At 45.5% G+C, this 27,975-nt stretch overlaps 2 protein-coding genes across 2 annotated transcripts in view; one reads left to right on the plus strand and one right to left on the minus strand.

The window, feature by feature from the left end:
* Positions 1-21,928, minus strand: part of LOC135805107 (uncharacterized) — a 34,654-nt gene extending 12,726 nt beyond the window's left edge. Inside the window, exons 1-5 of the mRNA XM_065319106.1 lie at positions 21,698-21,928; positions 16,314-16,358; positions 11,932-12,143; positions 11,290-11,473; positions 10,724-10,953 (exon numbers count right to left, since the gene is read on the minus strand). Of these exons, the coding sequence (XP_065175178.1) occupies positions 10,724-10,953; positions 11,290-11,473; positions 11,932-12,143; positions 16,314-16,358; positions 21,698-21,773 (747 nt within the window). The 5' untranslated portion in view covers positions 21,774-21,928. The remainder of the gene's footprint in view (positions 1-10,723; positions 10,954-11,289; positions 11,474-11,931; positions 12,144-16,313; positions 16,359-21,697) is intronic.
* A 169-nt stretch (positions 21,929-22,097) lies between these two features.
* LOC135805106 (uncharacterized) overlaps positions 22,098-27,975 on the plus strand; it is a 42,403-nt gene continuing 36,525 nt past the window's right edge. Inside the window, exon 1 of the mRNA XM_065319105.1 lies at positions 22,098-22,589. Coding sequence (XP_065175177.1) covers positions 22,230-22,589 — 360 coding nt within the window. The 5' untranslated portion in view covers positions 22,098-22,229. The remainder of the gene's footprint in view (positions 22,590-27,975) is intronic.

The raw sequence follows: 27,975 nt of genomic DNA on the forward strand, positions 1-27,975 counted from the left end.
GGGATGACTGCCGTATCGCATTGCCAACGCAAACCCATCCTGTGTCAGTGCAGCCATCCAGCAACTTGAACTCCCCGGACCAGATGCCGCTGCAGCTGAACACCATGCCGATGGAAAGCCAGGAGTTGATAGCGAAGCATTCTGGTCTGCACAGTACAAGGCAAAGAACAATTATGAATTATAATGCATTGTAATCTTTCCCACACTTCTTTGTAAAAACAAACAAACAGTGCCATTATCACAACACTTGATCAAGCATCTTGATGGAGGTATTTTCCATTGTGCTGGCTCAGCATCTGCACCAGGAAGACCATGTACACTTACACGTATCTTGTGTGTGTGTGTTCGTGCGTGTGTGTTTGTGTATCTGTATGTGCACACGTGTGTATGGGGGGGGGGCACACACATGTGTATGGGTAGGAGTGTGTGTGTGGGGGGGGGGGGGGTACACACACATGTGTATGGATGTGCGCGCGGCATGCGTGTGTCTGTGGGATGGGGTGGGGGTGCACGCACATGTGTACATGTGTGTGCGCAATACAGCATGTGTGTGTATGTGTTCGTTGAACACAGGGTGTACTCCTGATTACATAAACTTCGTGATCATTGTGATTTCACGTGCTTTGAAGTTGAACTTCGCAATACATGTACTGATGCTTGATTAGATTTATGTTCCACATGTTAAACAGTTTCCTCTGAGACAAAAATGCGATATAGGTCTGTGGGAAACACCCTAGTAAAATAAAAGTTAATAATAATAATAATAATAATAATACTCATAAAAAGGACACACTTCAGGCTCATTACAAACATCTTGAAAGTTTTTGTCTTCACAAGTATACTTTCAAGCCTTCTCATCAGGTGAAATACAGGCAAGGGAAAAGGAACAGGAACAGTGGATTAAATACAGTAAGAAGGTAGTAAAACAGCAGTTCCACATGTTCTATTTATTTTATTTTACTTCAAGCACTTGTACTATTCAAGCACAACCCTACCAATGAAGGGAAAGAAGCAGCAAAGAGACACCTACTGAGTCTAATGACTGCCACTGTCAGTTCTCAAACAAAAACAATTTTTGTCGAATTGAAAAATCTCACCTGTTAGTGTTGCTCACTAGCCACTAGTGACTAGAGTTGTTCGTCCACGAAATTTGCAATATGCCACTACGGTACCAGCAAGAGTAGGTAAGTTGGCATAGAGCAACAGCTATGCAAAGCAATGTTCATCTCCTCTTCACTTTGGAAGGCAGTACAAGCACCCTTCATACCTCGACATTGCCTTGGAGTGGAAGCAAATTCACCATGAGTTTTCCAATTCGCTACGATCGATCTCGGGGTGATGATCGTGTCTTCTTCATCACCACTGCAGCCTGGACAGCCTTCGGGAAGACATGTGTCACTCTCCTGCTCAACAGATTCCTACATCTAGATTTGGTTACCGTCAGGGAACGAAACAGAGCTGCAAAACACCAAAGTAATTGTTTTCTTCCATTCAATTACACTGCTGAACATGCACAGCATGGTGACAGCTAAGCAGTACGCACGTCATCAAGGCCAATTTCCAAATATGGGAGGTGTTATTTATGAAATTTGACACAGTTCCTCTCCTCTGATCGGCTCGAGACATAGCTCATCGGAATCAGTGCCCAATTCTCCTTCGGATAAGCCATACTTATTTTTGGCGTTCAGTTTCCCTTTAATCTAGCCAGAAGCAGTCCATGGTTAACAGGTAAGTATACTTCAAATAGAAAGTATATACACACATACATACAAATACAACACTGAAGAGGGAAATGAAAACGTTTGTTCAAATCCATATTGTTTTTTACCGGCCTCAGAGGTCATCACTAGGCTAATACGAGACCGACAAATGCGGTAAAGGCCTCGCTTGATTTTCACGAAAAGTTTGAAGGCAGCAGACATGGGGCAAAAGGTTGGAACCACAATCGACTAACGTGTTATTTGGCATCCTTGTTATGTTATCAGGGTTTTTGTAGCTGCTTTGCTGGATATGTTTGTGGCCAACACCATTTTTCCTCAGGAATTTCTCTCAGACAAAAAATTGGAAATAATATTGGTGGTGTATCATGTGAGCTGATCCCTCTGGAGATGAATGTGGAACATCTACCACTCATACCAGTATGCAGTCTCATGATCATGCATTCTGAGTCTCTGATTGTAATTCCAAGCTCCTACACCGATCCTTCCCGTTCGGCCTACTAACAACATGGAACGCTCTACCATCTGCCATCCTGAACGCTCCCCCATCCAAGGCAGCGCTGCAACGCTTCAAAGTAGCAGTGTACAAGTACCTCCTTGAGCAAACTTGTGGGACTGCTCTCGACGTGTACACCACAGACTAGCATACTACCTGATGGCCTAGCTCTTTCTTCTTTCTTTCTTTTTTACCCCCCCCCCCCCCCCCCCCCCTGGTGCGCATTGTGTGCAAGGATACCGAGACCTTTGGTCGGAGGAGTCCACAACGGCCCACCTACACAGCTACACACCTACACAGCTGCGCTAGTAGATACTAGTAGTCAACCCCGACTCAATAGACCCTTTGCACAATAAGCGAGAGGGGTCGAGACGGGGCATGCTGTGCACACGCTGTACACTTGGCATACAACCAGCATGCATGATTTCCTGCAGGACGTGATCAAGTTTCCTGTGACAGGCTGTGTTTTCACGGTCCGACGCGATGTTCATGTACGGTATGTACTTCCCAGCCTTTTTTCATTTGAATTTTTTTAGTTCTGAAGGAAGATGTTCCGAAATGCTTTCCAAGGACCACTGTTGGGTTCTTGTTTGTAGCAACCGTCATCCCTAACGTTAGTCTAAGGAACCCACTTGTCTTTCCATGCGTTCCCTGGTGATGCCGGCATTCCACACTTGTCGCGAATGCGATCGGATTTATTCGTAGTCACGAGCACAATGCATGTATATAACCAAGAATTCACAGCTACGTATACATGTATCCTTGTTCAGTGCATGATTTGTACGTTCAATCACTCGCATCCCTTTGTGACACCCTTTTTCTCACCTTGCACTTCGTTGCATTTCTAATGTTTCCGTTCCGGGCACCCTTTGATTCAGTTTGAACCCATGCACCTTGGCTTGCACACGCACCGACATCCAACACGGACTGTGTGTACGACTATCGGCATCTTTGATGGCCTTCACTATCCATTTTCATGCTCACAGTTGGACTCGTTGCACCGTGCGTATCTGTATGTGTCACCTTTTCAGCTACATGCACGTGGAGCTGTTTTTAGTTCCACAACTTGGTGCTCTTCTTGCTTCTCTTTGATTCTTCGCTACTCCTTGGGAGCTTATTTCGATGCGTTTGTATATTTATCGCTTGTATATTTCTGCTGACGCTGTACGCAAGACACTTTCACGGCACACTACTGCTACAGGCATACACTCCGACTCACCTATATTATCGCTCTCCCCTTGTAAATATTCTTCAGTCTTGATTCACAAGAAAATTGGGCACTAAGGAAAAAATGGTCTGCTTCGAGTGGTTTATGTAATGGGTATGTCCATGGTTCGCGACATTTTGGTGCCGAACCCGGGAGAGTCGAGCGGCGACTCTCCTAGTACAGGAATTTGAACGACCGACGAACCATGGAAAACCAAGCGGCGGTGAGGGGCAAGCGCCAAAAGGCTGCTCGTCACCACAAGACAATCAAAGATATGGAAACGACAACGGGTAGTTTCCTCTCGGCAATCTCAACGGACATTGAATCGGATCCAGCAGCAGTCAGAGAGCTATGTCAACACAATTTCCAATTGGACTCGCATCTCGAGGCACTCGAAATATCGCTGGAAAAGTATACTGATTTAATTAACAGGTACGAAATAAAAGGGTCTGACGACCAGGAAAACGGAAAATCGAAACCATGCCAAGAGTCAATCTACGAATTGCACAACCAGACAAATCGTGCACGGAGGTCTGCGTAAATGTCACGTCCATCATGTGTCACCCAATTCAACGGTTCCCGCTTCCTAACGATGTGAAGCTGCATGACATGCCTCTTGCGGAACCACCTGTACAGCAACCAGAGAAATGTGTTGTGGACATACTGATTGGTTTAGATTACTATCATGAATTCATAACCGAAGGTAGCACCACATTGCAGAATGGCACACACATGGTAAAATCAACGTTTGGGTATTTACCATCTGGCAACCCATCTGGCAACATGGAATCAGAGGAAATAGTGAGTGATGCTGTACTCACGACGTGGCCAACGGCGAGCGCGGATACCTTCGAATTTGACATGGAAAAATTCTGGAAACTCGAACACGTTGGAATTGAAGAAGAATGTGAAATTAACATGGAAAATCCGACCGCAGACAATTTTGAAAATACTATCAGATTTGTCAATGGGAGATACTTTGTATCGTGGCCGTGGAAAGAGGACGCTACGGATCTACCGGAGAATTACGAGCTAGCCTACGGTCGGCTGAAATCCCTCTTAAATCGGGTTAAGAAAACGCCAGAAGTATTAAAGCAGTATGACGACATCATACAAGAACAAATGGAGAAGGGAATGGTTGAGAGAGTCACAGAAACCAGTGAGCAGGCAAAACCACACCACTACATTCCACACCATTGTATCATTAAACCGGGAAGCAACACAACAAAGATCAGAATCGTGTACGACGCTTCAGCAAAGACAAAATCGAACAACAAGAGCCTAAATGACTGTTTAGAGCGTGGTCCACTGCTGTTACCGGACCTATGCGGGATGCTGGTACGCTTCCGCATGGAACCAATCGCAATAACAAGTGATGTAGAGAAGGCGTTCTTGCAAGTTGGATTGAACATGACAGATCGAGATGTAACGCGCTTCCTATGGGTCAAGAACATCGAATTGCCACCTACACCAGACAATGTGGAGGTGCTGAGATTCGCGAGAGTCCCTTTTGGGGTAATTTCGAGTCCATACTTGCTCTCCGCAACAATTGAACATCACCTAGCCAAACAAGGTACTGAGGTTGCTGACAGTATTCTGAGAAATACCTATGTGGACAATGTACTCGGTGGCGTAGATTCTGTCGACAATGCCATTACAGTCTGTATCGGCTATAGAGTGACCGGATATAAGAATATATCGGCTACAGTGATATTGGTACGAAATATCAAAAGCAAAACGTATTTTATCCAGTACAAATATCACTATAACCAATATTATCGGATATAATGATATATCGGATATTATGATGGCAACATAGAATCAAAACATGCATAACACACTACATTATAATCGGCTATAGTGATAACTTTACAATACATGTTGCAATAATATCAAAGGCCCTATTTTTTTTCTTTCTTCACGTTGCTTATTTTGATAGTGACACACGTACTAGGTACATAACAGAATTTTTTATGGAAATGCGGGCACTGTCAACTATGCAGCATGCTCATTTGTCAAAACGCCATGCTGGAAATATTTCCTCGCCTTTCATGTGTCGCTCGAAAAAAATCGATCGTATCGCATATAGTGATGCATCGGTTATAGTGATAAAATCAAGGAAATCAAAAGGGTACGCTATAGCCGATACAGACTGTACTTACTATCAGGAGGCAAAGGAAATGTTCAACAGCGCATCGATGAACCTGCGCGAATGGGCAAGCAACAGTGATGACTTCCTGCAAGCACTTCCTGACGAAGACAAAACAAAATCGGAAAATGTGAAGGTGTTGGGAATGGAATGGAACACGGTAACAGACACAATCAACGTCCCGTCGAACAACGCCGACACAAAGTCAGTTAAAACCAAGAGGCAATTGCTGAGTGTCATTGCGTCATTTTACGACCCAATGGGATATTTCTCACCTGTCGTACTCAAAGCCAAATCTCTTCTGCAACGTGTATGGAAATTAGACATCAGCTGGGATGATGACCTCCCAGAGGAAATAACCAGTCAATGGGTCAAGATTGCGGCAGAGATGAGGGAAGCTTCAGCCACAGAAATTCCAAGAGGTGCCATGTCTTGGACACCCAACAGCCAATACGAATTACACGTGTTCTGTGATGCTTCGAAGGAGGGTTATGGCACCGTTGCATACTTACGTGAAATTGGTGGCTCGGTCAACGTAATCTTCTCGAAAACACGGGTGGCCCCAGTCAAGGAATTATCCATTCCAAGACTAGAGCTTCTTGCGGTACTGTTGGGTTCTCGTGTAGCCACATTCCTGGAAAAGGAACTTCCCGTGAAACTAGAAAATACGTACTTATGGTCAGATTCAAAATGCGTACTTGGCTGGCTTAACAATTCTAATGGAAAATTACCCAAGTTTGTGGCAAGGCGAGTACAGGAAATTCGTTCCCACAAATTAAAGTTTCTGTACGTCGGATCATCACAAAACCCAGCAGACTTGGCGTCAAGAGGAGCTGGTGTTGCTGATCTGAACCGTGGTGCCTGGTGGAATGGTCCCAGCTGGCTAGCTGGCGAAACAGAGTGGCCGGCAAGCCACGAACCAATAGAGGCTACTCCTGTCACCGCTAATTTCGTGCAGGGGGAGGGTCCTGACGGATCACCAGCAGGCATTGACCCGGAACGTTTCACTTCTTTCGGGAAACTAGTCAGAGTCACAGCGTATGTACAGAAATTTATTGATAAAATCCACAAAAAATCGGTTGGTACCACCATCTCACGTGACGAATACCAACGAGCGGAATCGAAATGGATACAATTTACACAACAACAACACTACAATGATGAATTCGAAGCACTCAAGAAGCAGAAATCTACGGATTTGATCAACAAACTCGGTCTGTTTGTTGACGAAATGGGACTCCTCAGATGTAAAGGACGAATGGAAAATGCTATTGATAGTCAATCGAAATGCCCTATCTTACTTCCTGGCAAAGATCAATTGGCGGAACTAATTATCATGAACTACCACAAAATGTTACTTCATTCCGGAACAAACCACACACTTAACGAATCACGGAAAAGATTCTGGATCACTCGTGGACGAGAAACGGTAAAGACAGTACTAAAGAAATGTTTGACATGTAAGCGGCACGAGGGTGGCCCGTTTCGAATGCCTAAACTCGCTCCTTTGCCCAAGGAAAGATTAATGGAGTCGCTACCGTTTGAGTTCACGGGTGTAGATTACTTTGGACCGTTGAATTACAAATCTAACGAAGGCACGATGAAATGCTGGGTGGTACTGTTCACATGTTTTACAACGCGAGCAGTTCATTTAGAACTAGTAATGGAGATGTCAACTGATGCATTCTTAATGTCCTTCAGAAGATTCATAGCACGGAGAGGAGTACCTGTGAAGATTGTCTCTGACAATGCCCAGCAATTCAAATTGGCAGACCAAACACTGAATAAGCTCTGGGACTCTGTGCAGACGGATCAGAATGTTCAAAACTATCTCTCGAGTAATGGAATTGAATGGAAATTCATCACACAACTTTCTCCGTGGATGGGCGGTTTGTACGAACGAATGGTGCAGGTCACCAAACGATGCTTACGGAAATGTATTGGTCGCAAATTGCTTTCACTCATGGACCTCATTACTCTACTAGCTGAAGTAGAAGGAGTCATTAATTCTCGACCTCTGACGTATGCTAGCGAGGAACTGAATGGTCTTGTAATCACCCCTGCTAGACTTCTAAACGTGAATGCCTGTCTCGGGATACCGCAAACCACCATCGATGTCACTGACCCCGATTTTGCAATATCGGTCAGCTCAGCAGAGTTTATGCTGCAGAAACTCGGTCAGCAAACAAATCAATTGGACATGTTTTGGAAACAATGGCGGGAAGAATACCTGACGTCGCTACGTGAGCGTGGAGACTCTGGTCTCAAACAGCAACGTACACTATCAAAGGAATCCCCATCCGTTGGCAGTATAGTACTGATAAAGGAACAGCTGCAACCAAGAAGTACTTGGCCACTCGGCAAGATCACGGAATTACACTTTAATCAGGATAAACAACCTACCTCAGCTACTGTTAGATTAACAGCTGGAAAGAGCATTGTCCGCCCGCTGTGTTTGTTGTTCCCAATTGAGTGTACAACACTAGAAACACCGGCAGAGCAGCCAGCAGAGCCAACGGCAGCATCGAATACATCAGTACCAGCCAGTGATCGACCGGTAAGGGCAGCGGCTGTGAGATCACGGCAAACCCTGCAGACCATGATCAACACTAATTCAGTCTGATACAAATAACTGTTTCCACTCAATTTTTCTCTTTCAACACTTCATTTCACAGTTGTAATTGTTCACTCACGCGTATGCTATTTCATAACTATGGTAGTAACTTTCAGCGGGCGGGAGTGTCGCGAATGCGATCGGATTTATTCGTAGTCACGAGCACAATGCATGTATATAACCAAGAATTCACAGCTACGTATACATGTATCCTTGTTCAGTGCATGATTTGTACGTTCAATCACTCGCATCCCTTTGTGACACCCTTTTTCTCACCTTGCACTTCGTTGCATTTCTAATGTTTCCGTTCCGGGCACCCTTTGATTCAGTTTGAACCCATGCACCTTGGCTTGCACACGCACCGACATCCAACACGGACTGTGTGTACGACTATCGGCATCTTTGATGGCCTTCACTATCCATTTTCATGCTCACAGTTGGACTCGTTGCACCGTGCGTATCTGTATGTGTCACCTTTTCAGCTACATGCACGTGGAGCTGTTTTTAGTTCCACAACTTGGTGCTCTTCTTGCTTCTCTTTGATTCTTCGCTACTCCTTGGGAGCTTATTTCGATGCGTTTGTATATTTATCGCTTGTATATTTCTGCTGACGCTGTACGCAAGACACTTTCACGGCACACTACTGCTACAGGCATACACTCCGACTCACCTATATTATCGCTCTCCCCTTGTAAATATTCTTCAGTCTTGATTCACAAGAAAATTGGGCACTAAGGAAAAAATGGTCTGCTTCGAGTGGTTTATGTAATGGGTATGTCCATGGTTCGCGACAACACTCTGGAATCCTGGCTATCTGGCGAGAACAGGGCCGCAGTTTGCTGCGACATCGTTCACAGTGTTGTGCTCGGAACACTTTTTCGATGACGACTTTCATCCTTGCTTTTGCGAAGACATGGAATGCCCTGCCAAGAGACTCTGGAGCTTGAGAAAAAGGCATGACCCATCCCTGTCTTCGCTATTCAAGGAAGATCTGCTTGCTGGCGCTGCTCGAGCTGCTGATGTTGAAGTGGAGAGAGACGCAGCCTCATCGCTCAGGCGTGCGGAGAAAGTCATCTGAGTTCGAGCTGTGGCTGTGTGCACGATATGACAAACTTTCACATTATGCACTTACTGATATAGCCACCAAAGTAAAACTCATGGACACTATCCATGGGATTCTTCACTAGTACTACTTCATCAGCTCCCTCTTCACTGTCGTCGGCGACTTGCCCCTGCGTTGGAGATGAGCAAGCATGGTGTGGCACTCACTCAGGGAAATAGAGGTTTTATTTATTTATTTATATATTTATGGATTCCCCAAAGGCCGAGGCCTAAGTCGAGGGGGTCTCCGTTCATGGCTTACTGGGAATATATCTGCGAAGGTTCATCACTCATCCACTTGGACGCATCAAATGTTGGGCATGATGACGATACACTCGAGGAAGTGGTGCCCTTCTTAGTTCTAGGAGCATCAGGGTTCTGCATAGAGAAGTGTTCTCTACATCGACAGAGAGGTAGAGAAAAGAAAAGAAAATTTCAAACTACAGCAATCCGAAAATCCACTGAGTGCGGAAAACTTACCGCTCCACAACTCCTTCTTTTTCCAGACAGATACGCACCCTCATTCAGCAGAAAACTGTTCAGCTCCTTCACAGACCATTCTTCATTTGACAGTTCGTCCACGGGTTCCACAGCTATCGATGGCAAACCACTCGACACTCTCTCCTCCATCTCCAAAATGGAAAATACAGTGTTTCACCATGCCCAACAACTGATACTCTGCACAAAATCGAAGAGGATGCCCCGTCTCGGATCACGTGACCTTTATTGTGCAAAGGGTCTATTGTTGTTTGTTCTGTCAACCCACAACTTCTGTGTTCTAGTCGTTTCTTCGTTCTCCCTGCATGCAACTCTGTTATCTTTCTTGTTCTTATTTTTTTGTCTCGAGCCTGGATTGTGTTCTTTGTAAAAAAAAATAAAAAAAATAAAAAAGCAATATGGGGCATGCGCATCCTGTGCCTCACTCTGATCTGCCGCCCACGCTGTTCAAAACAGTCCGTTTGTCTTGCTTTGCAGGAAGCTCATTAAAAATAAAAAGCAATATGGGGCATGCGCATCCTGTGCCTCACTCTGCCGCCCACGCTGTTCAAAACAGTCCGTTTGTCTTGCTTTGCAGGAAGCTCATTAATTTTGTTGTTTCGGTTTCCGGACTACTTGGGTATTCACTGGTTTGTGTGCCAGTTGTCACTTTCCCCATTCCCTCCCTACCCTCCCTACCACATTTGGCTGCCGAGAACACTATCTCTTGATCAATCTCACCATATTCTCCATCATTAGTGTTGTTATGCCGCCCTGGCGTCGGCTTGGTTAAGCACTCTTTTCTGGCTAGCGTTAAAAATTGTGTTTTTTCTGGTTCAAAGCTCGCCGTGTTTATCGCAGTTAGAGCACTGACTTTAGAGCTTTGAGCTGCTGTATGTACTTCAAGTACACACGTACATTCAAATCTAACAATACAGAAAGAGACCGTTACGACACTCACCAAACAATTAGCAGTATCAACGTAGCCATTAGACCAACATCTTCCTCCAATGTTGCACTGACGTAAGCCGGTATTGCAGCTTTGTGATTCAGACAGATGAGGGCATGGGAGGCCACCATAGGCAGGCTGTACTTGAATAGAGCGATACCGATACTGGGTTCCCGGGTTGCACGAGTCGGAACAAGAACCCCAATGTCCCCAGCTGCTTAGACCACACTGTGTTGGTCCAGCTGAGGAAACAAGACACAAAAAAATCAACCGAAAAGCATGACATAAACAACAGACATTCTCTGCTGATGCTCGCATCATCGGTCACATGATCAGTCATGTGGGACGACATGTAGTCGGTCACGCAATGACGGACCGCACACACACATGCACGAACGCACGCACGCACAATAAAGCACTGTGGACTCTGGCTAGTGTCAGATGCTACTATTCGCAGCGTCTACTGCATAGCTACGGGGATAATACCAAATAAGGTGATTGGCTTCACCATAAGACTTATCAGAGCCAGCAGAGGCTCTTGCATACCAAACTGTTCTATTATAAATAAAAAGACGTACGGCTCATGCAGATGATGTCTTTCCACAACTCGCAATCTGCATCATTCCAACGTCCATGGTCCCAGCCCCACATTTCAACACAATCTTCCTTCCCAAGATGATCATCTGGCTGGCCTGGACTCCAATTCTGCCAACCATATCGAACTGTCGATGTCGTATCGTCCCATTTGAAGTCACCTTCTACCTACATACACAGATGATTGAAATGAAAGCAAGCACAGTGACAAAATAGTGGGAATAGGGGCACAAAGTAGGAAATTGACGTGTAGATGTCATTAAACCAATCATTACTCAACCCACTAGATTGCCCTTACGTTAGGACCACCATACGATGTGTCACGTCATTATATTGTGGTAGTAAAACACGCACACACGCGTGACACACACGCAAACACTCTCCCTCTTTCGCACAGTCTCTGTCAGCTGTGTGTGAAACATGCCGGCATTCTATTACGGCACATCTGGTAATTTCGGCATGATATCGGTTGAAAGGTATTCCAGAAAAAAATATCCCTGGCTGCCACCTAGCTACGCAGCACACTGGAAATCTGAATCCATGAACTTTACAACACTGCCCGACAAAAATTACAAAAATTAATACGAAATTATGACATACTTGAAATTATGACATACTTGTCGTACCTTTCTATCACTAGCTCCTAGCCACACTTCAGTTAGCGGTGCCATGAAATCTCTCAGTGCATTATTCATTGTTGATGTGTAGATCCTTGGCAGAACAGCTCCCCCGTGTCTAGTATTGCAAACCCATTGCGCTCCAGTATACGTTCCATGCCATCCTGACTTGATGAAACAGTAGCTTGTCCCGGCAAGTGAAGACCATGGAGCCGTGCAGGCTGCAGAGAAGAACACAGGAGTTTGGGCTCTGTTATGACCAAGTCTTACCCAGGATGAAAGGTTCAGAAAAGAAACCTTCAATGTGGTATTAACCTTGTGTACTTAGCCAGAACAAGTAAAAGTTTGCACTCCTTATCCTCGACGCTTACAAACAACCTTGGTGTGAAACATGGCTGCCACCTGAATACGGAACACGATTGTATTGTGAGTTGTATAATGCTAGTGACACATAGTAGGTCTACGCACAAACGGAGCACACCACTGCAATGTAGTCACCGAACGAATCGTGCTCAACACAGTGAGTCAGAACTAGTTACTTAACGCATATTAATAATAACGGCCTGCAAAAACGTTAGCATCCAACAGTAGCCACAGTTGTGCTATGGAGAAAACTGCACTAACGTTAGGCGGCTTGTGTTAAAATTAAAACTAATACAGTCGACTCCATTTACAAAACTCGCATAATTTTAGCAAATTTCGTGATAATTGTAGCGAACCATTGCCCATATCTCTGTTTGAACTCATACAAAATTGACCCCTTTTTGGGAACATTTTTCGTTTCTAACGAACCAAATCTTGTAGGGCCAAAGGTAAACCAAGTGCACACATACAGTCATAATGATCATGGGCCACTTGCCAGTAGCCCTTTCCCAAAGGTGCTCGCCTTTTTTCGCCCTTTTTGGCCCTTTTGGAAAAGCCCGTTTCTTTCGCCCTTTATTGCGTTTTTTGGTGAATATCACCCTTTTGAGCTTTTTTAGCTGAAAAAGTGCTAAAATCTGTTTGCTCATGCATGCGATCACAGTTTCCGACTGCTCGATGGGTCTTGGCACGCCGCTTTTTTGGGGGGCAACAAGTTGGTGAAGCTTGTACACAATGCTGTAAAAAGTGGGGTTTTTGAACTTTACTTCCTGTTTTGCCTTTCGTGGACCCATAAATGGAAGAGTTCGTATTCATTTCTCATCTTGGGTTCATATCTGATATATGAGCATGTATAATGGCTATGCTTCACTGAAAAAAGAGCACTTTTTGCCTGTTTTCACTGAAAAAGAGCACTTTTTCAGCATATTTTGAGGGACGCGAAAAGCAGTAAGTGCGAATTAAAAGAGGACCTTTGGGAAAGGGCTACTTGCCAGTCATTACTTGCTGCTTGTATAGTGTGAGTGCATTTCTGGTATAACGAACTTCCGCTATAAAGAACTAATTATCCTGCACAATGGTGTTCGTTATACCAGGGGTCGACTGTACACATAATCTGTATCGGCACATGCCTCACCCAATACCAGCCTAGTGAATTTTGTTTTTCATGTTTTCTTGTTTTTGCCATCTGTGTTCGTCTCTCCTGCTACCTTCAACCTTCTGCATTATCACCACGACCAGCATACAGTCAACTTAGCATATAACGACACTCGGCGGGGCATCAGAAAAGTGTCCTTATTCGCTAAGTGTCTTTATGCCCGAAGTCTCATGAGTCATTATATTATGTATTACAGTTGGATGGGACTTTGCTCTGGGCATGGAAATTCTGTCCTTATTCGCAAATTGCCGTTATATCCGCAGTTGTTATTAGCGAAGTTGACTGTAATTTATAAGAAAGAAAAAGGACCAAGGAACTACAAGTTCCGCTATAATGTCCACTAACACCACCAGTTACTAAACAATCAGCTCATGCGATAACATTGCACGACTCTGACCGACGATACTGACGTTCTACAACTAACTGGCTAACAGCTCCAGCACATCTTGGATTCGCACTCCAACAGCCTTCCAACTTGGAAGGTTCTAAGTTATAGAAATAACATAAGGAGGGGAAGGTGAGCGCAACCAAGATAAGCACGAGCTGAAAGCCTCAGCTGTGAAGGACGTTGGCGGGCTAGAGCTGTTAGCCAGTTAGTTGTAGAACGTCAGTGTCGTGCAATGTTATCGCATGCGCTGATTGTTTAATTGTTAATGCTAATTGTTGCACATTTTGACTCAACAGTATTCTGCTTATAACCGTTAGTGTTGGACAAAACGGATAACTTGTAAACTTTTGGTCCTCTTTTTTAATTTAAAAACTAATATGCAAAACAAATTACAGTAAATAATTATTCAGGCCTGCAATGTACATGTATGTGCGCTGGTGCATCTTGCCTGCCATTCTAAGCATATGACTGTGATGTTATCGGCAGGGCCTCGCTCGGCGAAATTCAACGCTCATCGTCCAGCTAGACTCGATCGCTTCTTCTTCGGCCGAGGGGTCTTCTCTTACACACCTACCCTGGTGTTGGCATGGAGAACTCGACCTCGAAAATGAGACTGAGTGTCCCTCGAACAATTAAAAAATAGTTTCAAAAAAAGCTTCATCACCAACGACAAAGACGACAACAGCACTAAACAGAGAGAGGACTGTTTTTATTTTTAGGACTCAACGTTTTAATGATGCGTTCATGCAATTCAGACTGAAGGAAACTGCCGTAATGAGAAAGATGCCATGGCGGCATGGCGAATAGATGACCGGCATCAAAATTAATTATTATGACGCTTACCGTGCACGCGTGGCGGAACAGCAGAAAGTTAGTTTTTCAGCGAATCACGGCGCCTCCAAAGCGGGCAAAAAGTTCTGGAGAGCGTGATAGGCGAGGTTTCGTTGTTCATGCTGTTTATATTATCTCCGGCACATCGTTGGGTCTTTTGGGTTCAGCGGTCGTCTTTGCTCCCTCCGTAGCCATCTTGCCCACTTCTGCCTCTAGCTTTTTTCTGGTCATGCTGGCTTGACGGTTCGGTACCGTAGGTGCACATGAAGTGACCAAGCGGCTTCACGTTTCCGCTGCCTGCGATCTCTCCGCTGCCTGCGATCTCTCCGCTGTGAACCGCTGACTACATGGACAATGCAGTCACGAACGTAATGTCGTGGAATCACAAATCACGCTATGTCCACCATTGCAAATGATGGAATAAAGCAGCAGCAATTATGGGTACTTTATCGATTCAGACGCGTCGCACCGACTTTGGAGGTGGGGTGGCCATGGAGGGGGGGGGGGGGGTCCGGGGGTCCTCCCCCGAAAACATTTCAAAAATTGAAGCCAATTGCAAGCATTTCCGGGCATTTGGTGCCATTTCAGTGACGGTAACTACAATGAAAGACTTTTTAATTCTGCAAAAAAACAAGAAGATGCTACGATAGCGCGATCGGGGACAAACATTACCCTCCCCTGGGAAAAAAATTCAAAAATTGAAGCCAATTGCAAGCATTCTCAGGCATTTGGCGCCATTTCAGTGTACATGGACTTTTGATTCTGCAACAAACCACGATCGGGGACAAGGATTTGCGCTGAGATCATCGCGCTTTGTTGCAGTGTGCTAAAAAATAAAGTAAATAAAAAATAAAAAACGGCCGAAAAAGTGGGGCGGTCATGGCCGCCCCCGGCCGGTGCGGTTCCGACGCCCGGATTGGGATCAAGCTTCATCGAGGTCAACGTTTGCGCTACCGGTAGTAGTACTGTACTGTAGTATTTACTAGTAAGCGCGGCACGGTAGATCTCCAGGAACATTATTTTAAAGAAATAGAAATGCCTGACAGAGTTTTACCTACGAATGCCTGACACAGAGTATTGTCTACAAATCCAACATCACATGCAACTGGATGCGAGGAAAGAGAAAAATTGAAATAACTGATGGACCATTTAAGCAAATATTTTACTATAACATTTACTACTAATCCCACTGCCACAGAAAATGCTTCACTTCCACTGAGCTATGGAAGCAGTATTGAAGCTAATATCGCTAAACAGGAAAACCAGGTAACAGTCACTGGTTGGCGTTGAAGTGTAGGCATGAGAAACAAGTTGGATCTGCAACCATGCTTTAAATGAAGTACATGTAGCATAGTTGCAGAGTACTTTTAATGCAATGTATGTATGTATGCTGTGTGTCCATGCTGTGTGTCCATGCTGTGTGTCCATGCTGGGGGTGAGTGTGGCTGCGTGTGCATCGGTGGTAACGAGTGAGTGTATGGCGGAGAGGAGACTATGTTACTTCAGTAGACGTAAGTGCGTATGTTTTGTGTATGTGTGTATGTATATTATCATTATATCATATGTGTGTGTGTGCGTGTGCGTGTGCGTGTGCGCGCGTGTGTGTGTGTGTGTGTGTGTGTGTGTGTTGCTGTGTCTTCAAGTGTGTGAACAAACCTGAAACGAGCGTTAGTTCTTCTCCTGAAAGTGCTAGCAATATCACTGGTGATAAAACACGAGCAGAAAGGAGAAGTACACAAAGAAAGCAGTTCTTTACTCTTCGTCTCCATAGTGATCACTGGTAGAAGTACAACATTATACATGTACATGTACATGTAGTGCCAACCAGTATTTTAAATGCATTGTCAAGGACCAGAGTCTGGGGCAACTCGCATCGCTGACACAAGTGCATATGCGACAATGAATATTTGTAATCCGCTGGCCTTGGGCATTATATTGGGCAGACATACATGTACATGTACATGTTCATGTCGCTACATTACTAGTACTACAGTGGAAGCAATGCAACTCTGCTAAGACGTACCCCCATTTGACGACGTGAGAAAACGGACTGTAACTACAATAGGCCTTGACGGATTATGCTAGCATAATTTTTCGCATAATTTCTACCAAAATCGAATAATCGCATAATTCGAGGCAAATTGCATATGAATCGCATAAATTGGAATAATCCGCCTGTTCACATCAAATTCCATACAGTTGTACATGGTCTACAAGTACAAGTACAAGTAGATGACCCAGGAAGTCGTAGGTTTACGACTCCCTTGATAACATGTCCAGTCCACTACAGTCAGTGATGGCCGTAGCTAGGTCGGACAGTGCGGTGACCCCGTTGAACTTTTGCTACTACAGTACAACGCCCTCTACAAAACAATTCCCCTGTTATTTTGCACAGAACCATCATATACATCAGCAGCATATTATTATTATTTATTATTTATTTCTGCACCTCGTGGCATGTCAAGACAGCCAATTGAATTGAGGAGAGGGTGAGACCAACCACGGAAGAAGAGAAAAAAAGAAAATTAAGAGCACGTACACAAAGTGGGAAGGGATTAGCAACTTACAAAGCAATGGGATGCTCAGCGAGCTATGCAGCGGAAGTGGTGACTGTGACTTTGTTTACTGGGAGATACTGAAGTGCTGTCTGACGAGGGTACGGAATTTGGGCATATCTGGAGCTTGTCTAACACTGGGAGGCAGTTGGAGCCACGTGGAGTAGGAGGAAAAGAAAGGGGAATTTACGAATAGGGTAGACCTAGCTAGGGGGAGACGAACGCAGCTTCGGGTGGTGCCACCTGAATTGAACCAATTAAGGGACTGTAAATGAGCAGGGTGCTGGTCAAGGAAAATTGAATGCGCCAGGGTGCACTTGGAAGCATCAAGGTAATGTTGCAGAGTGGTAGTGGATGCAGCAGCATACAAGTCTAGATTTGAGGTATAACGATCAGTACGGAATATGATTCGCAGTATACGGCGATGGAGAACTTCTAATTTACCTATGTGGGTTTTGTTAATGGTGGACCAGGCAGGGAAGCCGTACGTGAAGAGGGGAAGAATGTATGATTTATAAAAATTAATCCGGCAATTTTTGGGCAAATGGGACAAGTGACTTGACATTATGCCGACAGATCGGCATACTTTGGACGACACATGATCAGCATGGTGAGACCAGGAGAGGGCGGAATCTATGACAATGCCAAGGTGTTTATGGTGGGGCGCTACAGAGATAGGGTGACCGGGATCATCGGGAAAGTGGAAGATGGGCACTGGATCTGTGGGAGGGGGAAACAGGAGGAGCTCGGTTTTGGTCACATTTGGCTTAAGGTACCAAGTGCTCATCCAGTGAACAATGTCGTTGATACAGGTCTGAACTTTGGGGTACAGGGTGGCGTGAGATGGGGAGGAAGCAAGGACAGTGGTATCATCTGCAAACAAAGAAATATTGGGAATTGAATAGGGGAGGTCATTAACGTATGTGAGGAAGAGCAGGGGACCTAAAATGGAGCCCTGGGGCACTCCGGATGTCACAGACTCGGGGTCAGATAAGGTTCCATTTACTGTGACGCACTGATTTCGGTCCAAGAGGTAGCTAGTTATCCAGGCGAGTAGGGAGCCGGAGACACCATGGGCACGAAGTTTGGCGATCAGGCCCTTGTGCCACACGGTGTCGAAGGCCTTGGAGAGGTCGAAGAAACAGATGCAGGAGACCTGCCGCTGGTCTTTTAGGGAGCAGAGGTCTTGGATTATGCGGGATAATTGCAGGGATGTGTTGTCCTTACGACGAAAGCCAGATTGTGCGGGGTGAAGAAGAGGGGAGATATGGTCGTACAAGCGGTCGTACACTATTCTCTCTAGCAGTTTGGAGACGCAGGACAGGAGGGAGATTGGTCGGTAATTAGACGGGTTGTTCTTGTCGCCTTTATTTTTGTACACTGGAATGACAGTGGCTGACTTCCATCGTGACGGGAATGTGCCGGAGGAGAGGGAAAGGTTAAAAAGAATGGAGAGTGGGCGGGCAATTGCGTAGCTCAGTTTCCTGAGGATCTCATTGGTGATCCTATCAGCTCCGGGGGATTTGTTCAGAGGCAGTCTTGCAATATACTTGTGAACAGTCGATGAGGTGATGATCAGGGAGTGCAATGTAGTTGCTGGTGGAGGTAGAGAGGAAATAGTGGGAATAGGAGCATCGGGATCAACCTGTAAGCCAGCACTAACGAAGTGGCGGTTCAATAAGTTGCCAATGGATGCCGGAGAGGTGCTTGTTCGACCATTGGGGCCCACCATCTTCGAAGGTATAACCCGGGCGCTGGTAGGATTTCGCAGTTGACGAATGAGCACAGGGAGGGATGGGAGGCGAGGGTTTGTGGGAGATATCGTGGCACGGAGGTTGCGGATGTACCAGCGATGGCAGGATCTGGAAAGGCATTTTACATAGTTACGTTGGTGTTTGTATTTGTTGAAATTTGTAGGGGATGGGTATTTCCGGTAGATGCTGTAGAGATCGCTCTTGACTTTAATAGCTGCTTTCAGTGATGGAGTCATCCAGGGGCAGGGTTTGTGGCGTGATTTCCGACGAGGAGGTGAGGATCTTCCTATATATAGGTCCAAGGCACCTTCAAGGATGTCAGTGAATGCGGAGACAGCCGTGTCGATGCAGTGGGAGGCAAGGACCTGAGACCAGGGTACAGCTGCGAGAAAAACATTCATGGCATTCCACATGTTATCCGTGGCACTCAGGACATTGTATTTTTGTGTAGATGGTGGGCTACGGCAGGTGCTGGCTGCTGTGGGGGAAGACTTTGAGGAGGAGAACTCAGCCAGCAGGACGGCATGGTCTGATGCGGCAAGAGGAGCCAGCATATGTGAGCATAATGCGGCATAATATTATAACTTTTAGCATAAAAATAGCATAATTCTGCAATTTTTTCAGCAATGCGAAAAGCACAGAGGCAATATGCTTTGGTTCTGCAAGAGTGCTCAATGCCTGATTCAGGCAGAGCGGGGTATGCGAAAAGCATAATTTCACGAAAATATTAGCATAATCCGTCAAGGCCTAAACTACAATGTTCTTACGTGTAGTATCCGAGGCACATTGCACTTCTTAGGCAACCTTTGCCGCTATACATGTATGTACAAGGCCGTCTAGGCCTTGACGGATTATGCTAGCTTAAATTTTCGCATAATTCCTACCAAAATCGAATAATCGCATAATTCGAGGCAAATTGCATACGAATCGCATAAATTGTAATAATCCGCCTGTTCGCATCATACAGCTGTACATGTTCTACAAGTACATGTACAAGTACATGTACAAGTAGATGCACCAGGAAGTCGTAGGTTTACGACTCCCTTGATAACATGTCCAGTCCACTACAATCAGTGACGGTCGTAGTAGGTCGGACGGCGCGTTGACCCCGTTGAACTTTTGCTACTACACTACAGTACAACGCCCTATACAAAAAATCCCTCTGTTATTTTGCACAGAACCATCATATACATTAGCAGCATATGTGAGCATAATGCGGCATAATATGATAACTTTTAGCATAAAAATAGCATAATTCTGCCATTTTTTCAGCAATGCGAAAAGCATAATTTCACGAAAATATTAGCATAATCCGTCAAGGCCTAAAGCGGGATTCACAGAAGCTTTTTTGCGATGCGACACGCGATGCGACGCGATCTGCGATGGATGCGTGCGATGCGAACTCGCGAAATGCCATTCACAGAAGAAGTCAGCTTTGCGACAAAATCTTGCTGATTTGGGTACGTCACCAAGATATTCGCGCGGTTTGATACAACTTGTACAAATTTATAGGCAACTCTTGAACCTTTGTACAATTTTGCTGTAGAAAAGGTCAAAATCGTACGCCAAATCGCTTGTCGCATCGCATCGCATCGCAAAAGTTGAGCCAAGCTCAACTTCTGCGATGGCCCAGTTGCGACAGTTGCGTGGGTTGCGACATGGCTGCGATTTGGGGTTTTCCCGGTTTCGCGCCTGTCGCATCGCAAAAAAGCTTCTGTGAATCCCGCTTAAGGCCGTCACAGCTGGGGCGGCTGAGGCCGCCCCACTTTTTAGGCCGTTTTTTTTTTTTTTGGAGCACACTCGACTCCATGATCGCAGCTCAGCCCAAACGTGGAAAATAATGAAGAATCCTTGTCCCCGATCGTGGTTTATTGAAGAATCAAAACAGTCTTTCATTGCACACAACACACTGAAATGGCACCAAATGCCTGGAAATGCTTGCAAATTGGCTACAATTTTTGGAATTTTTTTCCCGTGGGAAGATAATGAAGAACCCATGTCCCCAATTGTAGCGTCTTCTTGGTTTGTTGCAGAATCAAAAAGTCTTTCATTGTAGTTACACTGAAATGGCACCAAATGCCCGGAAATGCTTGCAATTGGCTACAATTTTTGAAAATTTCCCGGGGGGAGGACCCCCGACCCCCCCCCCTTCCACGGCCGCCCCACCTCCAAAGTCGGTGCGACGGGCCTGATGTATATCTCCCTATTTACAAAGAAGGCATATTTGCTGTTTCCCTACAGGCGAACAGCGGCTATAATTAGTATAATTTTGAAAGAAAGGAAAACGCTTTCAGTATGCTGCGTCTCGGTGCAGCCCCTGCTCAATAGTTGTCACGTTCGTCCTAGTCTCAGTATCATTGTCTTTCTTTATTATTTTCGAGCTGGGAGTGTGAACATAGTAAAAAAAAAAAAAAAACTCTCTAGCACGTAACTGTGATGCCACTGCACGGCACAGTTTAATATTCTCAAAATGCAAAGTACAATAATATTGTACACTTTAAAATCACCAGCAAGCCACAGCTAATAATAATTATGTCTATTGTACATGTACATGTACATGTACATGTACATGAATCAGGAACATGGCATAGGTACTGGTAGTGTACTCAAAAATGATTATCTTCCTTGTCTTCAATGGACATTCGTCCACAACTAGAGAAGCCCTGGCTTGATAACAATCATGCAACAACGTCAAGACTTCAGAAGCACACGCAGGTCATAACAAACTAACCGAGGATATACGACTGCAGTGGAAGGACTGACCAAGCCATTGTTGCTTCACTCCTCCCCGCTTGCGGATCAGTCATCTGGATGGATTCGTGAGACGCTGTGGAGCGCTGCTGAGCATACGTCCGACCAAGCCACCATTACAAGATAACTAACTTCATAACAGACCTTTACACTAACTACACTGCTGCCTTCAGTCCGGAGAGTAAGAGCAAAAAGGCCCTCTGACCGTATAATTCCGCCGTTCATCTGGTAAAGTACGGAAGTACATGTACTGTGCTGTCCCTACCATGCTGTGTCAGCAAGTATGGTGTTTGGCAAACGAAATTTAGCCGGCCCAGTATGTGAATGAAATAGGACCACCCAAGGTCAAGTCCTCCCGCGAGCAACCCTCATTTTAGCTGGTCTGTGGGAGGAGACGGCAGACGACGTTGTGTTACGATCTTGTTGAGGAACAGTAGTTGCTTTTCACAGAATGACCTACCGCTTACTTGGAGAACACATGAACAGCTCCTCACTGGCGTGAAGGTACGACCATGGCGTGTGGGAAGAGTGCTGCTCTTCTACTCTGCTGGTTGGTTTTCGCATGGCTTGGCGTGCTGCCAGAGTGTGCCGTATCTTCTCGCTTAGATGAAGGTGAAGGTGGCCCTGCATCTCAACAGCATGCTCGGACAATGACGAAAATGAGAAGTGAATCAAACTGGGATGATACCGGCCAACATCTCGAACAAGGCGGGGCAGGACGAGAAGGAGAGCGGCAATCCGTAGCAACGATGGATGGAGCTCGCTTTCTTGCATTCGAAGAGTCGGCGTGCGACTTGTATAGCTATGACATGATGTTTGGGGGTCGACGAGCAAATGATATGCGTCAGGAAACAGGTGGACTTTCAGCTGAGGTGAGCACGCATGCGGAGTCGTTCATTCTATTGTGTTTCCGAATGCAGAATCATTGTTTTCAAAAGACAGAACCTTCAGTTCCAATTCTCTGGGTGTCTGGAGTACAGTAAAGTCATATTATGAAACTTGGCTGAATATGCACACTGCCCTCGTGTCTACCGGTATGCACATTTGCTCATTGGCAGGCTGCATGGGACAGAACAGTAGTAATGCGCGGCTGGATGGTTGCCATACCGTAACATCCATTCGCTGAGAACCTCATCTCAGACCGTTAACAACCATGTACATCCGGTACCACTCACACATACATCACTCGTAGGTTAATTTAAAATGTGCTTAGACTAATAGGCTAAGTCTGAAGGCGAATTGCTCTTAGTCATCCTGTGATTAGCAAACTGAATAGCAACTCTGTCGAGTCGTGTCGGCAGTAGTGTACACACAAGCATACTGCTGAGTTGCATGCACTAGGTCTAGGGTGCTCAAGACGTTTAAAAAGAGTACTAGTACTAACAATCATACATTCATGTACGAGCTATGCCACCATGGCAATGTGAGTTGACAAACCTGACCTCTACACAGCTGTATAATGGTTCAGGGACCTCATCTGATAGGTTATCACTGCTACAAAGAGAAAGTGAAGCAGAGCGCATAACGTTGCCTGTGGCGCAGTAAATCCTATACCGTCATGTTTTTTTCCTAGAAATGAAAAACTGGCGTGACGGCTACAATACGTGCACTGACGTACTAAACAATTGCGAACACCCAGGCCAGGGCACTCTCTTCTCTTGCGGAACTTTCGTGCTCAAGCTCCAGTTTCGCATTTGAAAATTATGGCACATATAACGTTAGTGCAAGATAGTGGTAGAGCTGCCGTTATCGAAAGGCGTTGAATTCTTTATTCTCACGATGGCACCATCGCCGTTGTTGTTGTTGTTGTTGTTGTTGTTGTTGTTGTTGTTGTTGTTGTTGTTGTTGTTGTTGTTGTTGTTGTTGTTGTTGTTGTTGTTGTTGTTGTTGTTGTTGTTGTTGTTGTTGTTGTTGTTGTTGTTGTTGTTGTTGTTGTTGTTGTTGTTGTTACCAAATGAGCAGAGGTGCTCAATAAAAAGGAAGCGATTGAAGGTGCCATGAAGTAAGTGGGGACTCAAGCGGACAATATTAGATAATGCGGGAGGGGGGGGGGGGAGGGGCGTGAACTCAGGTCCAAGATGGACGATGAGAGCTCTGAAACAGAGGGCAAACATTTAGGAGAGAAATCTTTCGAAGTACTTCAGAGGCCGAGGGTGGGGTGGAGGGGGTGGAGGGGGTGGGGTGGGGTGGGGTAGGGGTGCTCACATAAGAGGATGGCAGACCGGCGTTTTGGGTCTGGAAATGACAGCTCGCTCACTTGCCTATTTATCTCTGTGAATCTACTAGCAGCAAGTACATGTGCTTTTGCAAGTCTTTCCTGGAATTTCCAAGTAGAAATCATCTCCCATTGTTCCTTCACTACCAAACACATGCTAGTTCAAATTCTTCACCATCCATATCACAGTGCTATTGTTAGCAGCGGTGTTACAGTTCCACAAACCTAATGACAACACTATTGCCTCCCAGCCAAATTAAACATTGACCAATGAATTGGCCAAAGACAAACTCTGAGCCGTAGGCTACACTGTACAAAAGGTGTAGTTTGCTTGTCGTCCATAAAATGCACCCAGATCAAGAGATACAAAAATCGGTGATCGGGGAAGCTTCATGGAAGAGTGTGCAAGTGGCTGAAAAAGCCTTCAGCAACAGTTGCTTGAAGATGCAAAAGAGGTCTAGAAGGCCTGTTTGAATTCACCTGATGCAACCTGTACTGTGTCAATTTGAGATGGTATGCGCTGTTCCCGTGGAAGACTTGTTATTGTCAACCTCTTTTCCACGAGCCTGATACTCGGTCTGGTTCTTGACACATTGTCAATGTTCATGATCGAAAACACGGAAAGTGCTCGATTACTTGACAGCGCGAGCGATCATACTCAGGTCGTTGACAACTGACTGACGTGATGATGAACGGGCCCAAATGCCATCCACATGCCAAGACGCATGGGTTGAACATCTTACTCATCCATTTGAGCAGCGAAGGCTTCATTTTCCCACGAGCACTGAGCCATGATTAGCAACTTGGTTCTAACTACATGTACCTCTCTTATCTAGTCTCCCCCTTCTACAATGTACATGTCTGTCGATGTTTGCCCGTTAGGGGCTCTCTCAGTCTCACTCTAGCTGGTCTTGGTCGTGCCGATCATCGGATGTATCCTACAAACATTAGTCCGTTCATTAGTATAGTCCATTCATTAGTAAGAATGAATGGACATGTACGTGCAAAGGACACGCCTAAACTCAGCTGGACGCGAATGACAACCTCTCACGCTATTATGTGCGTCACTGTGTGTGTGTGTGTGTGTGTGTGTGTGTGTGTGTGTGTGTGTGTGCGTGTGTGTGTGTGCGTGTGTGTGTGCGCGTGTGTGTGCGTATGTGAGAGAGAGAGAGAGAAAGAGAGAGAAAGAGAGAGAAAGAGAGAGAAAGAGAGAGAAAGAGAGAGAAAGAGAGAGAAAGATTTCTCTATACATATTATGTATAGAGAAAAAGCCAGAGGAGAGGGCTCAACTGTGGAGCACTATTACACAAAAGGCACAAAGGCGGTTTACAGAGTTCGTCGAAACTCCGAGTTAATTGCGCAATGCAATCATCAGGCGACAACCTCTTTTGTGCCTTTTCTGAGAGCGAGACAAAGATAGATAGATAGATAGATAGATAGCGAGAGAGAGAGAGATAGAGAGAAAGAGATAGATAGATAGAGAGAGAGAGAGAGAGAGAGAGAGAGAGAGAGAGAGAGAGAGAGAGAGAGAGAGAGAGAGAGAGAGAGAGAGAGAGAGAGAGAGAGAGAGAGAGATAGATAGATAGATAGATAGATAGATAGATAGATAGATAGATAGATACAGGGGGAAGTGGTCCCGTCCACAGATAGATAGATAGATACTCAATCTGCGGACAGAACTGTTTCGTCCTTTGTGGACTCGTCAGCGCAGCACAGAGAAAATGAGGCCGAACCTAATAGCAATGGAAATAAAAATTTCCAATCAGGCCCGAACGTACCTTGCCAGAGTGCACAAACTGACAAGTCAGTGAGCTCTGCATAACGCAAACAGCAAAGGCACTACCCCACGCAAGAGTGCTCAACTGCTACAAGAGCAGGAGCGATATACTCAATCTGCGGACAGAACTGTTTCGTCCTTTGTGGACTCGTCAGCGCAGCACAGAGAAAATGAGGCCGAACCTGATAGCAATGGAAATAAAAATTTCCAATCAGGCCCGAACGTACCTTGCCAGAGTGCTCAAATTGACAAGTCAGTGAGCTCTGCATAACGCAAACAGCAAAGGCACTACCCCACGCAAGAGTGCTCAACTGTAGATAGATAGATAGATAGATAGATAGATAGAGAGAGAGAGAGAGAGAGAGAGAGAGAGAGAGAGAGAGAGAGAGAGAGAGAGAGAGAGAGAGAGAGAGAGAGAGGGAGAGAAATTCTACATTGACCAACACGATACTCTACGAAACTGATACATTTCAAGGTGTTCATGTTGTCCAACTGAATTGGAATAAGGTCTAGAGATATAATATCGGCGATAAATGGACAGTTTTCAGAGGGCTACTTCAGTATACTTGAAGTAGCCTTTATCAAGATGCTTGTGCTAGCATGTACAACCTCAGCACGGGAGCATCTAAAGAAGTCTGGAAGGAGCTGCGCATGTTTGCATTGACCTAATGCAGCCTTTGCTGCATGTGTCGTCGTGGAATTTTCAGATGAACCCTCAAAGTCTATAATGTCAGGCGCAGTACTCCAGAAAGATCAGCTTTGCAACAGTGCAACCTTTTCCAAGGTAACGCCGGCGCCGACCAGGCCGGGGCAGCTGATTTCACATGAAAATACTCATGATTTCGTCCTTGAGTGAGATTCCACAGAAATCCATATGCTAGATCTGATTATGACTCACTGTTCAAGACATTACCTATAATACGGAAAGTGCTGGAAAAGAAATCAAGAAGGTCTGTTTCAACGGAGCTGATGCAACCTGTGCTGCTTTAGATGTCATGCGCTGTTCCCGTGCGAGACATAATCCTTTCCACGAAAATGCCCCAAGGCGTGGCTTAAAAAAAGCATGCCCATGAACTCGTGCATAGGATGAGAATTTTCTGAGATGCTACATGATGATTGTACATGTACAGATGAAGTTCTGATCTTGGCACATTGTCAATGTACATGGCCTAAAACACGGGACGTGCTAGATTACTTGACAGCACGAGCTATCATACTCAGGTCGTTGATAGCTAACTGACTGGATGATGAGCTGGCCCAAAATTACAGTCTTTCACATGCCAAGTCGCGTTGGATGAACAGCAAACTCATCCATTTGAGAATGGCTTCATTTTACCACGAACACCGACCCATGGCTAACCACTTGGTGCTACACTGTAGATCCCTCTCTCAACGCGGTTTCTAATGTCTTTCAATGTTTGCCCGTAAGGGGCTCTCGCCCTTTGGTAGTCTGGGTGGTCTTGTTCGTGCCGCTGTCGTACCCTAAAATACTCCATTCACTCACCAGGCAGTAGACATGTAGAGTACAATCATGTACATATAAGGTTACAGTCATGTACTTCGTAAAAGACACGTCTGAGCTCAGCTGGACACGAATGACAAACATTCCCACGCCGATGGGTGTATGTACTTCGAGTTCGAGTATGCATGTATATAATGTGTGTGTGTGTGTGTGTGTGTGTGTGTGTGTGTGTGTGTGTGTGTGTGTGTGTGTGTGTGTGTGTGTGTGTGTGTGTGTGTGTGGGGGGGGGCGTGTGTGTGTGTGTGTGTGTGTGTGTGTGTGTGTGTGTGTGTGTGTGTGTGTGTGTGTGTGTGTGTGTGTGTGTGTGTGTGTGGCGTGTGTGTGGTGTGTGTGTGTGTGTGTGTGTGTGTGTGTGTGTGTGTGTGTGTGTGTGTGTGTGTGTGTGTGTGTGTGTGTGTGTGTGTGTGTGTGTGCGCGTGTGTGTGTGGTGTGTGTGTGTGTGTGTGTGAGAGAGAGAGAGAGAGAGAGAGAGAGAGAGAGAGAGAGAGAGAGAGAGAGAGAGAGAGAGAGAGAGAGAGAGAGAGAGAGAGAGAGAGAGAGAGAGAGAGAGGGAGAGAGAGAGAGAGAGAGAGAGAGAGAGAGAGAGAGAGAGAGAGAGAGAGAGAGAGAGAGAGAGAGAGAGAGAGAGAGAGAGAGAGAGAGAGAGAGGCAGAGGGAGAGAGAGAGATAGATAGAGATAGAGAGAGATAGAGAGAGAGAGGAAGAGAGAGAGCAACACGACCTCTGGACTGATCCAGGATGTAT

The sequence above is a fragment of the Sycon ciliatum genome, chromosome 1 (assembly GCF_964019385.1).
Source record: "Sycon ciliatum chromosome 1, ocSycCili1.1, whole genome shotgun sequence".
Classification (NCBI taxonomy): domain Eukaryota; kingdom Metazoa; phylum Porifera; class Calcarea; order Leucosolenida; family Sycettidae; genus Sycon; species Sycon ciliatum.